This window comes from Bactrocera oleae, chromosome 4 (genome assembly GCF_042242935.1).
Source record: "Bactrocera oleae isolate idBacOlea1 chromosome 4, idBacOlea1, whole genome shotgun sequence".
NCBI lineage: Eukaryota > Metazoa > Arthropoda > Insecta > Diptera > Tephritidae > Bactrocera > Bactrocera oleae.
In genome coordinates this window covers 7836262-7853016 of record NC_091538.1, presented here as the reverse complement: position 1 = coordinate 7853016, position 16755 = coordinate 7836262, and the positions used below count along the sequence as shown (strand labels likewise).

Here is a 16755-nt window from a genome sequence, read left to right as displayed (position 1 = left end):
TTCTTCAAGAGACTGCATGAAGAATTAGATATCAAGTCTCTATTCAACTCAAGTGTTGACGTCCTGACATAAACTTCAGCTCACATTAATAATGAACCTCCATCTGGCATTACAAAGTACATGTAGGTTTATGTATGGCGTGACAGACAGCCAGTGTGAACTAACCTAGTCTAACCTATCTCGACTTTTCTTTGGTAGAGATCCAGTAAATCACACCAAGCAGTAACTTCAAACATTATTAGCTTTACAATCTTTTTTTATAACGAAATTATTAAGACCGCAGTCAACAACCTAATGGAAAACCTTTTATTATAAAATATTAAGTTTCTTTTATATCAGAAGCATACTTTTAGGCGCTTAACAAGTAAAACCTCAAAATAGAGCATACAATTTAACTCGTGAGCGCCGCTAGTAGTATTTTGTTCGGGCTATGAGATATAGATTCAACTGAAAAATACCTTACAAAACCATGTACATATTGAATCCACGAAACTTTTTTTGGAGCTTTTGCCAAATAGCTATCTTTTTGGGCTCTCAGTCATAGTTCGCTCTGAGTGGCTTATAAATCCCATTATTATTATCACTGTGGCCGGGCAAAAAACTCCAAAAGTAATTTTAGTTAATAATGCTCAGAAGCTAGTCTTTCGTCTGATATAAATCCGGAATGTATGAACTGCTGTCGAGAGAAGATAATCAGTCTTTCGGCAGCATCGTCGTAACTCCAATGGTCTTTCCAACAAGAAAAAGTCTATCGCACATAAAGTCATCAGCCATTTGGAGGCTAGTAGAACGCTAAGTTTTTTTTAGAAAACTTTCTGAAGTAGGTTACAAAATAGAAGACTTGCTGAATTTGTAAGCTGCCTTCATTGCATATTTTGCATCCACCTGCGGCTGCTCGAGCGTCGGTTGGTGTGGCGCTCTGTGTGCCAAACGCTACTTTTTTGTGTATTTTAAAAATTACTTCTTTCAAATACGCTTATCTTACTCACTTATGCAGTTTTTTTTCTCTTCGTTTCAGCGAAATGTTAACTCGTTTATATGCCACGCATGGAGTACGCGTTCTGCAGTCTGATTCTGGATACATGTTGGTAATCTGTTGGCATATATAAATATTTACATGCACATAAAAAATTCTACTCACTTATTAATATTTATAGACATATATACATATGTAATGTAGCATAGATATGTAATGCTCGTACTAAAATTTAAAATGCTCTCGTTAAATTTTTAATTATTTTTAGTTGCAGAAATTTGTGAGCGCTTTTGAAGTTAATGGTATTCTTTTGGATATTTATCATACTCGTGGATTTATTTAGATAATTGGATCAAGTAGATAGAAGGTTTCTTAATGACTCAAAGAAAAAGCTGAAAAATTTCGTGTGCAGGTCGCATGAAATCATGTAATTACTATGTACTAAATAGGCTTAAGATCTTCGTGGTTAAGGTTTGTATAGAATAATTATAGTTACGCTAACAGCCTCAGACGTAGCACAGAAAACGCAAACAGTTTTAATTGATACTTACTTCTACTAATATCTATAGTCATGAAAGCCAGAACAACTTGTAAGTAGCTCCAACATAGATTCCTTTGGGCAGTTACGGCACTTGCTAATACTCAATCGTTGGAAAAAAGTAAGCCGAATCTCCATATAAGGCGTAAATTTTCCATATAGGGGGCAATTTATAAAGAAAGAGATTAGAAAGAGGAGTAACCAAGGTCGCTATAAATATTTGACATATTCTAGTTGGCCTTAATAATGGTTTCTACAGGCTACTCTAAGGATATATATAATAGGTATGTTAATATATTTTCTAGGACACGAAGGACTGCAAATATACCACCTTGGCTCTGATTTCGCGAAATTTCTCGGATCTTTTCAATAGAAATCAGGTTAAGCAATACTAAAACCCCCCCCATGGTCATTACTACGACAAATCCTAAACTAAGATATTATAGTAATCCATTCCTTTGAGAAGTATTTTAAATAGTTTCGAATAAGCTTTTTAGGTTATTTGGTTTGAGTTTTATTTGCAGTTGACTTTTTCAGATACTTATTGATATCAAGCTTACTAAAATAAAAGCGCGGAGTTTCACCAGAGCATAAATTTGCGAAGATTTCTGTCTTTGTAGCCAAGACTTTCGGCGAGGGAAGTGGCCGAAATTTGAAGCTACGTTTGTACTCCGTTTTAGCGACAAACTGTTTTTGTACAACCGCTTCTTTGCCGCTTAATTGCAATTTTTTGGTTGCTGTTGCTGCATGTGTAGCTGGTGACTTAGTACTGCCAGCATTAGTTTTCAGTCTCCGCTCCGGAATAATTGAGTTATATCGAATATTTGCTAATTTGACTGGCATTACTTTTTGTGCGCGTCTCGATATGGATTCCCTTTTAAGCTGCGCTTGCTGTTCGCCTTTAAATAGTTGCGCTTGTGTGAGCGTTGCTGCATCCAGCATCCAGTGAAGTAGACGTCGCCGTACATCGCTAGTTACGTTTTGTGAATTGCTGCGCTTCTTCTTGGTCTTCGAGTGAGGAACTCGTTTGCTGGCGTGTTGTATGGCGAGCTCGTAACGACCAACGGCAGGCTGAAAGCCTTGATGACGCGGTATGTAGCTCATTCGTTTTTCTGGTACACAGGAATTTTGTAAAAATAAATGTGGATTTGATTTAGCTGCATTTGTCCGTGGAGTGCTGATTGAGGAGAGAAAGTGGGAGCAAAAGCTTAAAAATCAAACAGGCGCAGTCCAGACATAAAATATTTGACAAGGTCTGAGAGTGTCTCTTAGATATTAATAAATGAGAATACGTACTAGTGTTGAGATATTATGTGCCAATTTAGATTACGACGGCTTGGTGGAGCGTTATATGCAATATCGCTTTGTTTTTCGGCGAGATCGCTCTGCGAATGCCATTTTCTACCGTGACTTTTCGGTGTCACTAAATTTGAGAAATATATATTTTATTTTAAAATACTACTGTGAATGCCTTTTCCACTCACCTGTCCGAAATTTGCCTTTATATTGATTATGCCGATCTGTCAAGCGATCAATATCACGCGGTATGTTATAGAACTGTCTGTTTGTGACTTGTTTATTACCTAATGACAACTTGTTCGTAGGCAATCTATGCCAGTAAGCGCCGCCTAACCCGCGTCGTTTCTCAAACGGTATCTTGTCAGTTTCGTAGATATTCGGTGGTAAATGAAAATATTTTGTATCACTATGGTCGCGCACCACCTTGATGCGTCGCACGTTTATACAGGGTCGGGGATTTTCTGCATATTTTCCAATGCGTTTTTCATAAACGCTTCTCATTTTCGTATTTGGTTGCTTCTCTGGAAAAGAATTGTTATGTGAGTGGTGTGGCGCTATAAGAAAAGCGTTTTTCATACCTGCTGCACACATTTTCTTGATGATTTCCTCAGTTCTAGTTATATATTCATAATTGTTTTTTGAGCTGACGCCTTTAAGCAGTAAACTGGTTAATTTTATATAAATTTACAAGGCGTTAGTGTCTACTTACGGGTGGCTAGGAATAGTGGTAGGGTCAGACGGTCCGTTAGGAAATTGATTTCATTACGCCTGCAGTACTGATCGTGCATTTTTCCACATACGTTTTCTGAATGATCTCGAAAGGTCTATATATATATATATATATATGATTCCGAAAAGTCTGTATATATACTAAGAAAAATAGCTTCTGCCTCTCTCTATATTACTAATATTATATTATCTTGTACTATATTACTATTGTATATTATTCTACTATTGCAAGGCCCTGCAAAAAATAAAAATTTATTTAATTGTTTATTTCTATAAAATTTATACTAAGATTAATTCTACAGTTAAAACGACGTTTTGTATTGTATGCTACTTTCTTAACCAAATTTTAATAGAAGGGAAGTGGTTGCTCGCTCTCTTACTTGAGTAGGTATGTATATCATCAGTTGTTATTTGTGACCCACCTTCTGGTTTGTTTGCCCTATAAAGGGTATTAATACCCGAAAGTTACTAAAATAAATCAGAACTACACAACAATATATGTAGTGGCGATATCAACTCTTAGTCTCTTTTTTTTAGAGGTAAAAATGTAACTGATACCGTTCCTTAATTTCTACGTAATTTAATGCAACTTTTTTGAATGATTCGACGATCCAAATTGTTTAAAAAGTCCACTCAAACTGGCACAGTGCACCGAAATCATTGAAGGGTCGAACAATAACGTATTAGAAAAAAATTCTTTCTGATCTCGGATAGCTGTACACTTTTATATTCTTCGAGTAAATGATTGAACTATCTTGCGTCGTAAACATTTTGAGGATGGGTACTTACTGAGCTCTGTACAGAGCTCCAAACTGTACAGAGCTCCAAACTCCTTGTTTAACCTCATGATGGCTGGATTTTCAAATAAAAAACGTGTCGTATTATGACTTCTTTGAATATTCAAATCAGAGAAGTATTCTAGTTGAGACTTGGAAACGTGCCTAGTAACTTACCAACATTGATACCAAAATTGTGGCTTGGCACACTCTGTTATTCATTGTTAGATTTCATTAGTAGTCTATGGGGTCATTTGAGCTTGCCGGTCGCTTTAGTCTTTAGAGTCGTCGTCTCTACACTCCTCCTATTCAGTCTGGAAATTAAATCAATTTATAAAGCCTAGCAAGAACTTACACCGTAATAATTCCACTAGAAAAAGTAATCGTTCGTCTTTATTTATCGTCCATTACTAAGCTTGAGATAATTGCTTCGGTTACTTTATTGCTCAACTGCAGAATATATGATCACACATGTTGGAATCATCAAATCGAAACTCCGACTCCTTTGTTTTCTTAACAAAACTGCCGATATTATGAAATTTTTGACGGTATTGTATGTCTCCAATATCCTTTATTCGACTTAAGCTCTTTAATCCAACAACAATAAATATTCGCCTGCCCATAAAATAGTTACTATAGCTATAAGTTTTTACTGTAAATACACAAGCTCGCTGACTCCAACTAAGAGAGCGCAACATGATTGCCTTGAAGCTTTTTACTTTCCAACCAACCAATCGTTGAAATTTCTTCGTATGGGTATGCTTGCAAATATTTATTTGCAGTTAATCGAAGATTTAGTGCAGGCAATGCAATTTGCAGTCGACAGGCAGCACGTTCAACATCTTCATCACGCTCATATGAACTCGCATCGTCTCTTACGCTCTAATATAGTACATTCTAAAAGTGACTGAAATGTGTAAAATTGTTTCTCGAAGTTTATGGTTACGCTGCTCGGTTTATATATCATGGTTGGGTTAATAAATAAAATTACATATGTACATACAAAGTTGCACACATAAAGTGTAATAATGGTATATGAAATATGAACTCAAGTTTCTTTAGAATACGTAGCAGAGCACAGGAAGTATATCGGCAAATTTACTTTTGTAATTGATTGGGGCTATGTGTGCCTTAGTTTCATACAAGAGAGAAAGTCTTATGAATTTTTCATTTAGTATTTAATAAATATAAAAAATTTATAGACCTGAAAAACTCTGTTACAATAGCTCGCGTTGGAATTAAAGTCTTTCACTTTGTGATTTAAGAATTACAAGAGTAGGACTCTGTATGCTTTTAGCTAATAAAGCTCTCATCTTAGTAAATAATATCTACCGGATAAAGTATGTAGTATATCTATCCTAGCCTGGTCTAATATAGTCTAATAGTTCTTGTACCCTGAGCATATTAATTTCTTTTGGAATCTCTCAAATTTTGTTCTCTGACGTAGGTCTCAGAGTTCTTAAGGTTACTGAGATTTCTGAATTTCGAATCGAATGTCTTTATAAAGTGCCGTTCCATTAATTTTAAACAATTTTTGGGTTTATATGTAGTTATATATAGGTCGTCATTACTGAAGGTTTTGCTGAGCTTTGAGCCATATTTTTCTAAGAACACTAATTTTTACTAATATGAGCTTTGGCGGTCTAGAAGAGAACAGTGATCAGTAATACCAAATCTAATCACTCAAAATGTGGAGGCTTTCTTACAAGTTCTTTAATTACCTATTTGTTAGGGAATAAAGTTTCGAATACCAAAAACTTACGAGTATTTGGTACATGTCGTGTTATACTCAAAATACAGGGAGCTTTTTTTAAAAGCTGATATACTCGATATATAATATCTTTCAACAAAATTACTCAAAAACTCTTGCAGTCCCTAGAAAAAGGTCTCAAAAGTGATTATTTTTAGATTGAAGAATACATAAGTCCACGGTATCAACTTTCTTAAATTGAGAACTTGGGGCATGTTCTCGGTGCTTAGAACTAATTCTAACTGTTCACGGTTTTCTATTAAGTAATAAAGACAGTTGTTGCTATATTTAAAGCTCGAGAAATATATTTATTTGCATTTTCGCAAAAAATTTATGAACGCTACATCATATTAACATCGAACGCACTTCAGTTTTCATCTACAGTCTCTTGATCTGTAGTCGTCGCTGTTTTGAAGAATTCATGGATATCGATTGGTTTGTTATACAACACCGGCGGTCTATATGCGACACCAGGTTTTAGGTCGGGTAGCAAATCCTTTTCGGTGACTAGCAATTTTGGCTGTGGTAGCTGTAGTAACTTAGCAGGCCCCTTACGTTCAAAAATCGGACGGATTTCTTTCTTTTGCTCTGTATACCACTCCAAAAGGCGCGGTTTGATCTCCGTCAAAGGTGTGCGTGTTGTAGGATAATCCTGCAGCTGACGTTCGACGGGTAAAGATTCTTTAATCTGACGTGCCTGCGCCGCTGTGAGTACAGTTGAGTGATAATCGACGTATGAGAAACGTTTGGCGGTGCCACCGAAACCCAGTTTCTTGCCCTTACTCAATGGGCGACGTATTACAGTCACCTTTACAATGCAATTGAAGCGCACTTTTTGCTCACGATAGAGATTTATATATGACGGAAAGTAGGATAAACGTCTACGGCGCGGCGCTAATATCATATTTATATATCTATAATCGTGAAATTGTTGTGCTGCGCGTGGAGAAAACAATCGCTTTAGCGACTTATCCAATGGTTTGGGTTGATGCTTCTTAGAACCCGGCAAACGAAAGACATACGTGTGCCCATGACCGATGACATGCGTAAAATCCGGTGCGCAGTACAAATGAGACTTGATTTTCTTATATGGTATACGACGAAATTTCTTGCGTTTCTCACGATCAATGATTAACGGCAGACCTGGTGTGAAGATTTTCTTGCCACAAGCGCAATGTTTCGGGAAGCGCACCTCATAGCGCCCCACTCCTGGTTCGAAGCTCAAGTGACGACGTATTAGGCCTGGCAATTTTTCGGGTATGCAGGAGTTCCGTAGAAACAAATGTGGATTCTGTTTTGGCGTGTGTACTGGCTTAGACCTGTATTGTGGGGTGAGGGTGTTTATAACACAATTACTTAATATATTTTACAATAATGCATACATACTTACATGTTATATTTGATCGTGTGCCTTACTACGTTATATTGCGCCGGTGACGGTTCTGTGGGTAGGCGTTTTACCAACACTGGATCGGTTACCATGCAGCGTGTGGTGGCGGGACGCAGGCGGGCATCTGTGTGGGAGAGTTGAATACTTTTTAAGATTATCAAACTTAAACTTGATACACATGTGTATCTTAATTATTTGTTTATCTTTTGTGCAAACCGATCAGATCGGACGACTAGAACATATATCTATATGTCATATAAAAAAGTTCGAAAACCAGATTTTGTGCTATAACTTTTATAATCAAGCAGCTAAAAACATGAAACTGCGTTGAATATATACCTGTCTCAAGTTGAATATGTATTGAAAAAATCATAAAAATCAGATGACGATTAGATATGGTCGCCATATATTTAACTGTTCAAAAACGAGATTTTAACCTGTAAAATCTACAGTTGAAAAGCCAAGAACACAAAATTTTGTGAAAACTTCACCATTTATCAGCATATATTGGACAATAAAAATCAACAAAGCAGGTTGACTTTAGCGTATATCTGCCATACAACCGATTGTTCAAAAACGCGATTTTGTGTTATATCTCCTAAACCGTGGTAGCTAACAATATGAAATTTAATGAAGTATTTGGTAGTAATTTAACAAAATTTGTTAGTGGGTTTTACTAAGATTGAATGATTATATCACATAACTCTCATACAACCGTTTTTTTCGAAAACAATGTTTTCCAAGAGAACTTTTTTGATTAAACTTTTAAGAACATACAATTCAGTGAAAAACTTAATTATAATATATTTAAAGAAAAGCGACAATGACAAATGAAAAGATCGGTTGATTATAGTGCACAGCTACTATAAAACTAATTATTCAGATATAAGAGTTTCCATTAAATCTCTCTCAATTAAGCTGCTAAGTACTCAGTATTTCGCGCAGTATATATCTATAGAAGGTAGACATTTGAGGAATCATGCCTATCTATTGACTATAATAAATAGTCATCAAGAAAGCTGATTATTCAGATATGAGTTTACAGTAATATTAGTTTAAACGATTTATGGAAACGCGCTTTGGGCATGAGCCAAAATAACTTATTCTAACTTTGTGTTAATTCCGCACAGCGTCACACTTACTGCTTACAAAAACTCCTTTATGCTTGTTATGTGGCAAGTTGAAGCGGTCCGTTAATTTCAAAACGTTATACAATTTCCACTTATCTCTTGTCTTCTTCGGTGCTGTGTATTTATTATATTCCTGGAAATCAGTTTGATATTCCTTCTTCAATTTTCTCCAATATGCGCCACCCAAACCACGACGACTTGCATATGGTTCCTTAGAGGTATTATAAATATTTGGTGGCAGGTGGAAGGTGCTGAAATCGGATACAGCACGTGTGGTATTAGCCATGCGTCGGCTAGCGCATGCTCCAGTGCTTTCAGGATATTCACCTAAGAGTTTACGCGCGCGCTCCTTCGAACGCGTTTCGACGCCTTTCTCTGTGAAAGCAACACTTAAACTGAAGATCTGGCATTTTTGAAATATAGCTATATAGCTATATAGCATTATATATAGGTTTACCTAAAATGCAGTCCATTGTATAGAATTTATGTTTACTGTTAATATATTTGGATATAACGCGTTCATGCTTAAAGCTGTTGCCTGTAAAGTTGAATCAAGCTTATTTAGATCAAGGCAATTTAGGCTAAGCATGCAATGGAGTGAAGAGCAAGGCCTCGGCTGTGTTAAAAACTAGTTGTTTATAATTTTCTAGAAACTTGTGCGACTTAAATAGTGTCTTTCAGTTTTTAACGATTATTTTGCCTTAATCGCTGCTTTGCATTTTCTTTCACTATGTGCTTAGCCTAATTTGTAGTTTCGCTTGCACTCACGTGTGGCTAATAAAAGCGGTATGTTGAGGCGTTCCGAGAGAAAATTTATTTGACCACCTTCGCACTTTTTAACGGACATTTTACGGTTGGGAAATCAAAATTTGTTAAATTTAAAGCTGAGATCGATATTAGTATATTTTATTTATTATTTTCTTGATAAAAGTTCAGGCAATAAAATTTTAATGTCGTCAATAAGAAATAGTTTGTTTTTGTACATTTATATATAGACGAAACTTCAATTAATTAGAAAATTCAAAAGCAAAAACTGACAACTATATCCAGTCTTCGAAACTTTTTTGGAGCTGCCAAACATAATATAATAAAATTGAGCTTTATAGAAGCTCAGGCAATATAATCTTAGCTATACTGGTTACATTCTGAGCTGATACCGAAGCCTCGAAACCTAAAAAATCATAGAATAATGCTTTTCAGAGCTTTAAAAGATGGATCTTTTTGTCTTAAACATTTTCGTTTACTCCCGGAAGTAGTATATAAATGATCAAAAGAAATTGAAAATGTTCAGTAAGGCAAAATATAGATATGCTCATTGAAAATCAGTTATACAACGCTTCGCTGAGCTTTCACATTAAATATAAGAAAATCCGAATTGCGTCTTAGGGTTGATCCAAAACGATAGCCGTTTTTAATGGTCCCAAATGATGGCGATTAGCTAATATAATCTTCGATACCACAAAAATGACAAAAAATTTCCAAAAGCACTCTCAAGCTTTTATCTAATTTTTCATACACACTTCTTTAAAAACCCTCTTATGATTTAAAACTTCTCCGCTTTCTCTCTGGAAGCACCACACTAAAGTATCCTGTATGATGTGAGCGCTTCCTGTTTGCTTGGTAAGCATTTCATAACTTTTTATCTTCACACAATTAGTGTAATAAAAATTCACATATCATTTTATTCGTTGTAATTCTTTTTATGTGTCTAACACGGTTAATAAACATTTCGCGTTTTTATTGCCAAACTGACTATGCTCTTTATGCTTATCTTCCTTAAAGGATGTTAAGAATGGTAAGAATGTGCTTTTGTGTATGTATGTTTGTGAGAGAACTTCTGCGGATGAATAAGAATTAGCTTGATGTAGATGTAGGTGAATATTTAAATTTAAAACGGAGGGTGTGGCTAAGGGTTATTTTGCTCGACTTGAATATACATACATATATACATATGTATACATTTATCTGTGTGTGTAGGATGGAATTTAGAGTGTTATTTTCAGACATTTTTCTTAGATAATACAAAGGAAGGTGATAGAAATAATTATTAGTAGAATTTCTTCTTCTATTTGTTATGTTTTGTTTGGCTTAATTTTAGCACACCAAGGAAATTCCCGCAGGTTTTAAGACACAGGTATGATGGCTAATGGATTTTAGACGAAGCCAGCTGATTGTGAAGCGTATATTGTCAGATAAAATTTTCAAGTGGTTTTGATGTCGAACACACCTTCAGAAATAATGGTACTCCTATAAAGAAGCCCAGAGATATGTAATGGTTGTATTTTGGAAAACTTTCGAGAGATTGCCTGAAAAATGAGGAATTCACAAGCTGAGTTGAGAACAAGAAAAAACGAAAGAAGAAACTTTGGTTGCACCAACGCTAAAGCCTTCACAAATAACATTATTATTATTAAAGATTCCTTTCAAGAACTTGATTTTGATCGATCAGTTTGTATGGCAGCTATATGCTATAATGATCCGTTCTGAATAATATCACCGGAGATGGCACCAGTGTCTAAGACAATAAGCCATGCTGAATTTCTTGAAGATATCTCGTTAAAGCAGCACTTGATTCTGATCGTTCAGTTATCTGGTCGGTTATCAACGGTTCCGAAAAATGAGTAGGTTCATGGGGAGATAATATATATTAACGTTTTTCGCAAGCTTTCATTCATCAATAAAGTCAAAGGCAGTTCTGAGCGCACCGAGAACTTTTCAGAGGATTTTTAGAATTAAAAGTTCCAATCCATAAGAAGGTAGTCATCACTAGCTGATTTCGGAGCACTTAAGCCTCGTTAAATCATTGTTATAGACATCTTCATATTACCTTATCTATTGTGGAAACACATCTGCATCCGAATGCCACGTCTTTTTGGTTATACACTGTGTTGCCGTTCCGATATCTAAACGATATTTGATAGAAACCGTCAGAACGCGTCTTTTTAAATTGATAGATAGTATGGATAATGACCACATCTGCCGAGAGGGTCAGGCAATACCATACAAATGGGCTGAAGGCTTCAGTAACACAAGTTTCCATAGGATACCTTTTCGGGTCGAAAAATAAAGATAGAAGGCTTCCTCATATTGTAAAATCTCAGCGAAAAATTATTTGCCTTCACCTGTTGTCTCACCAGTCGTACCACAAACGCATATAACTCACATGTAATTTTCGATCAAATTACTAGATTTTGTGGGAAATTAATTCGAGCGTTAAAGCAAATGGCAAAATTATTGAATTTTAATGAAAGCAGATGAAAATAAAATCGAATAAAAGGGCGCACACGTACCAAGGTACAATGAAAATAGAAGAAAAGTCAGCACTTGTATTCACATACATTTATTAGCAAATCTGTGTGGTGCCGCCAGTCAAAAGGGATTGGGGTGGAACAATGACGGCAGATGCATTGGTGTGGAATTGCAAAACTCAATTGGCTGGAAGTGGTGATGTGGTACAAAGCATTTTATTTGACTCACACCCATGGAGAGCTCATAAATTATAAATTCGTTATAAACCATAACCAATGCGCTCTTCGATTTCTTGCTGCGGTCAGTGTTTTAAAGCGTTTTTCATTTTTTTTTTTTACTTTCTAATTTCTCATTTCAATCGCCCTCGCATTATTGATGAAGTTGTGATTTTTGAATTAAACATTTGGCATAAATTGTACTACTATGATAACGTTGTCGCAAGTCTATTCTCCAAGCGAATATCTCATACACGTGCTGCCCGACGGAATAGAAAACGAGTACGAGTATGTGTTATGATTTGCTAGAAAACTTTTAGTGACCTTTCGGTGAAAACTTTTGTGTTAGACAAGTATTGAATTTACAACGGGAAGGGAAAGACGGTAGAGAAAGTACTAACCTACAACTTAACCACAAAAAAGAGAAAAATGCGTTACAATTTAAGGGTAAACAATAAAGAGATGACAAAGTTTAATGTTTATGTGGAGTCCTCCGACATATTGTACAATAAGTACAGAGTGCAGCTCCTAAAAGCTCTAAATTCCTATGGAATATCTATATGGAATATCTAGCTGACCAACAGCAAACTGCAGATGACTGAACTCCTGTCACTCTTTTGTGAGTTGTAGGCGAAATTTTTGAAGTAAACACGAAAGCGGCTTGTATCAGACCACAAAAGAGTGGAATAGCGTCAATACGTATATTCTTATGAGGTGAAAATTTAGACACCTAAAATAAATTTACTGATCTCCAGTATGCGACTTGATGAACTCCTATTCGAATATTTCAAGTCTTTTTGTTTTTCTAAACCAAATTTTCCAGCTGTTTTGAAGTCTATTTGAGAGTGTTTTTTAATCTGATCTCGTACGGACCTTAGTTCGGCCATTCTCGCCAGATTAAAGGCAGTTCTGCGCCTCGGTTGGTACAACCTCTCGATTTCCGAGCTGTCTCATTAAACACGGCTTTACGTAGATATGTATATGGTATAAAGAAATATATCGCATGGGTTTTCGGTGCCTTCTAAACGGTTTTTGAATCTGATCCGATCGATTATATGAATGTGGATCGTTAAGTGACCTCAAAGAGCTCAGAACTTTTGTTAATACATCGGAGCATGATCTTCGAGTGTGAGCTATGCACAGGACGAGAAGGATGCATCAGTGCGCTGAGACTAAGTACTTGTGAGTTTTCCAGTGGAGAACAGATTACGACTTTATTATTTTTTTGCTACTGCTTGAAGTTCCTCAGTTATAGGGAGTGGTGTTTTAAGAATTAGCGGACTTTCTTCCGGCACGGCGACATTGCTGAGTAATGCTTTCTCCACAATTTGATCTACGTTGATTATTTAGCAGACTATCATTGCACTTGATCTCTTATGTGATGTCTGGTTCAGAGCTCAAAGCCCAAAGGGAACTCGAGCTTCCGTTTGTTAAAGCTTTTCCGCATAATATTATATGAGGTTAGGGTCTTTCGTATTATTTACTATTTTGAAAGGTATTAACTACTTGTCTTTTCCAAATTATTGCATTTTAAGGAAAATAATTTCTAGTTTAATCTGCTTCTCAATAAATTACTCGAAATACTTATATTTGTGCGGAAATGGAGAAATACTACGCACACCTATGCACTTTTGGGTGTGTGCCCTGCTCATTACTAAGCCAACTCGCTGCAGTGGCAAATTAATGGACCAAGGTTAAACCGAAACGAGGTAAATTTATTATCAAAACGAAACCGACAGCAGGGTAATTGCCACGTAACCGACTCCATTGAACCTTTCAGCCACAAAACAAATAGACAAAATTACAAAAACAAAAAAAAACTAAACATTTGTAAATAGATTCAGTTGGCTATGACAGTAGCAATGGCAGTGTCTACATGTGTGTCGGTGTGTATGTGCCTGCATTTGTCACTCATTTGCATCGAGCAATGTTTTAGCGCCGTCACCCCACCAGCCAACGTGAACGCGGTGTGAGCAAGCAAGGCTTCATTAAAGTAAATTGTAGCCTGATGTCGAATTCGTTAAGCTCGCGCTCGAGCACAAACAACTGTTATAACAGTGTATGTGTGTGTGTGTGTGTGGGTGTTGCATTTGCACTATTCCACCTGGCACTTTGGAATTGCACGGCGTGACGCGGTGCGGCGTTAGCGCGCGTTGCACGTGGCATGTTGGCAGCCGCTGGCGACAAATTTGCCGACATTCCGAATTTAACAAACGAATGAATCGCTGGCAGCAGCATCACAGCTGTTGTTGCTGCCGTTGTGCAACCAACGCGCCCGCATCCGCGCATGTTCGCGTGCATTTGCAATTGCCACCAAAGTAGTGCAATTTGCGTGCGGGTATTTGCGCGATATTAGTGCGAACGAGTTGGTGCTAAAAACGCGTGCGCGCTCACACACACAAACACGTGAATGCACCGATGCGCAATACTACCAGTGTATTGGCAGTGTTGGCGCGGCGTACGTGTCGCCAGCAAAGGTCGCGTTGCTGTCATTTTACCACACAACCCGAGTCAGAGTGGTGTTTGCTTTTGTTGCATTGTTCCGACGGTTGGTGGCGCGCAAAGTCGATATTATTGCTGCTAGGGGGCAGCATTTAAATGCCGTTGTCGCTTTGTTGCAAACGCTTGTCGCGGCTTAGCTCCCGTTACGCTTTGTTGCACACGCTGCTTTTTCTATAACGCTTGTTCGTTGTTGTTTTTGCACTTCCGAACTTATTTGCCATTCCATTGTTTATTGCTTGCGAGGCTTTGGAATGACGCGGCGTGCGGTATTCGCACATTATTCTCATGTTGCACGTCGCGTGTTCGATATTAGCGCGTGTTGCATATCAAATTGGGTGGGTGTTGAATATTGTATGCGAAATTTGCAATGCCTTGCTGCTGCTGTGACACTCATTTTGAATATCAATTGCTTATTTGGCACATGATTAAGCAGCTGCGCGCTGAAAGTAACGCAGCTTTTTACTGCAGCATTCTTCTTCAGTGCGAAATATGACTTAATTCAGTAATGCATCAGTGCGAGTGACCTTCAGCACTCAATTTCGTATAGTGCTCTTGTCGCTTTTATGGTGGTATTTATGCACCAGTGCTAAGATCCACCCATCCGCCGCATCCACTCATACTAACGACTCTGTGGCGCCGAGAGATTACTCCCTTAACCTGTTAGTTATTAAGCTGTGCCTCAGAGCGGATCGTCTACCACCATTTCCATCTTCAAATACTTAGCTATCTGGTACCGCCCCACGGTTTGCATTTTCTTATCGATAGCCGTTATAGTCACCTCAGAGACTTAGCGCTCATCCACCATACCACTACAGTTTCAAAGCACTATATGAAAGTCATATCCTTCTCAATTTACTATTTTTAACGTAGCTAGTTTGATACCGTCGCAAACTTGCAGACGTCATCCTCTTCTTGCTCGTGAAACGATCGACATCCGTATCAGGTTCTGAACCGAACTATCAATTGTATACGGAAGATCTAAGTGTGTACTTGAACTACTGTTTCTTTCTTTGGAAGATTTTAGTACAAGCTTTAGCAAATCCTTAGGTCGCGACTGAAAAATAAAGAGCCAATATATTATAAAAATTCCTACATATGTATTTGAATCAGCCACCGTGCCAGGCTAAAATTGGTTATGTTGGGCACTGGCTTTAGAATTCGCCCCGTAAAAAGGCATATCCAACGTTAAGTTCAAATAACATTTCTCCGGCTGGTTGGCTTAGAGCCGGCGCAAACTAAATGATATGAAGATATTGCCAATTACCACCACTAACTTCGATAAGCTAGACTATTTAATCATCGATGATTTTCATTCACTTTCGCCCGTCGAATAGGGTTGCATATCGCTTTCAAAATCATGTGTTCGACGACAGTGAGGGATAGCCTGCAATGACGTCTTTGATGAAAAAAGGCGGTGTCAGAGTCAGTCCAGAACAAGAAAAACGATTGCATCGAAGCTATAATGCCCTTCACAAAAACACAAAAAATTCCTAACAAGAACTTGATTTCCTTAAATCAGTTTGTATGGCAGTTACGAGTATTTATCTAGATCCGTATAAAGTTTTATCCATATCTCAACTTTTAAATAATTTACTAAAAATTGGAGACAATTCAAAAAAAAAAAATATTTAATTTTATATTAAATGCTTGATTATTTAGAATTTATTAATAATGATAAAAAAATACATGTGGCATCACCCAATAATAATTGTTTCATTCATAGAACGCTCGTTTTAAATGTTCTCACTGCTTGACTATATGCTCTCAACATTGGCAGCTGCAGCTGAAGAGAGCACACAAAGGCATTGCACGATGGTACAATTTTAAACATATATACATATTTACAGCGATTGACACAGATATAACTTAGTTATATCTATCAGATACATTTCTACAACATAAATGAGTTGTTTTAATTACAAAAGTAAATAGCAATTAATATATTTCGACATCGCATATATACATATGTGTATATGTAAATAACCAGATTTCTGCGTAGATATGTATGCAAATATGTCTCTACTATTTTACTGTCATTGTAAGCAACCCTACGAAATGGTTTTAGCTGCTGTCAAAAGGTAGCACAACGAAATCAAGAATGAGAGATAGAGAGCGAACCGTTGGATTCATATTAAATGTCACAGTCAAACAACCCTGTAGGGTAAATATTTTTAAAGTAATTTTCGTCGCGGTTAGACAAA

The 16755-nt window shown here is 36.9% G+C and overlaps 2 protein-coding genes across 3 annotated transcripts; both read right to left on the bottom strand.

Annotated features, from left to right (window-relative positions):
* Positions 1 to 1999: 1999 nt before the first annotated feature.
* Positions 2000 to 3837, bottom strand: LOC106618193 (uncharacterized). 2 transcript variants are annotated; one of them, XM_070108154.1, is made up of 5 exons: positions 3523 to 3837; positions 3392 to 3463; positions 2999 to 3334; positions 2811 to 2937; positions 2000 to 2721 (listed from the first exon to the last, which is right to left on the bottom strand). In XM_070108154.1, exons 1-5 carry the CDS (start codon positions 3599 to 3601, stop codon positions 2013 to 2015), a joined length of 1323 nt encoding a protein of 440 aa, XP_069964255.1. In that variant the 5' UTR covers positions 3602 to 3837; the 3' UTR covers positions 2000 to 2012. The 2 variants fall into 2 exon arrangements, with proteins under 2 accessions (XP_069964255.1, XP_036230752.2); XM_036374859.2 differs by having other exon boundaries at positions 2000 to 2691; positions 3523 to 3835.
* Positions 3838 to 6344: 2507 nt separating this feature from the next.
* Positions 6345 to 9578, bottom strand: LOC106618201 (uncharacterized). The gene is made up of 5 exons (XM_070108886.1): positions 9357 to 9578; positions 9046 to 9126; positions 8601 to 8963; positions 7459 to 7582; positions 6345 to 7387 (listed from the first exon to the last, which is right to left on the bottom strand). Exons 1-5 carry the CDS (start codon positions 9433 to 9435, stop codon positions 6436 to 6438), a joined length of 1599 nt encoding a protein of 532 aa, XP_069964987.1. The 5' UTR covers positions 9436 to 9578; the 3' UTR covers positions 6345 to 6435.
* Positions 9579 to 16755: the final 7177 nt, after the last annotated feature.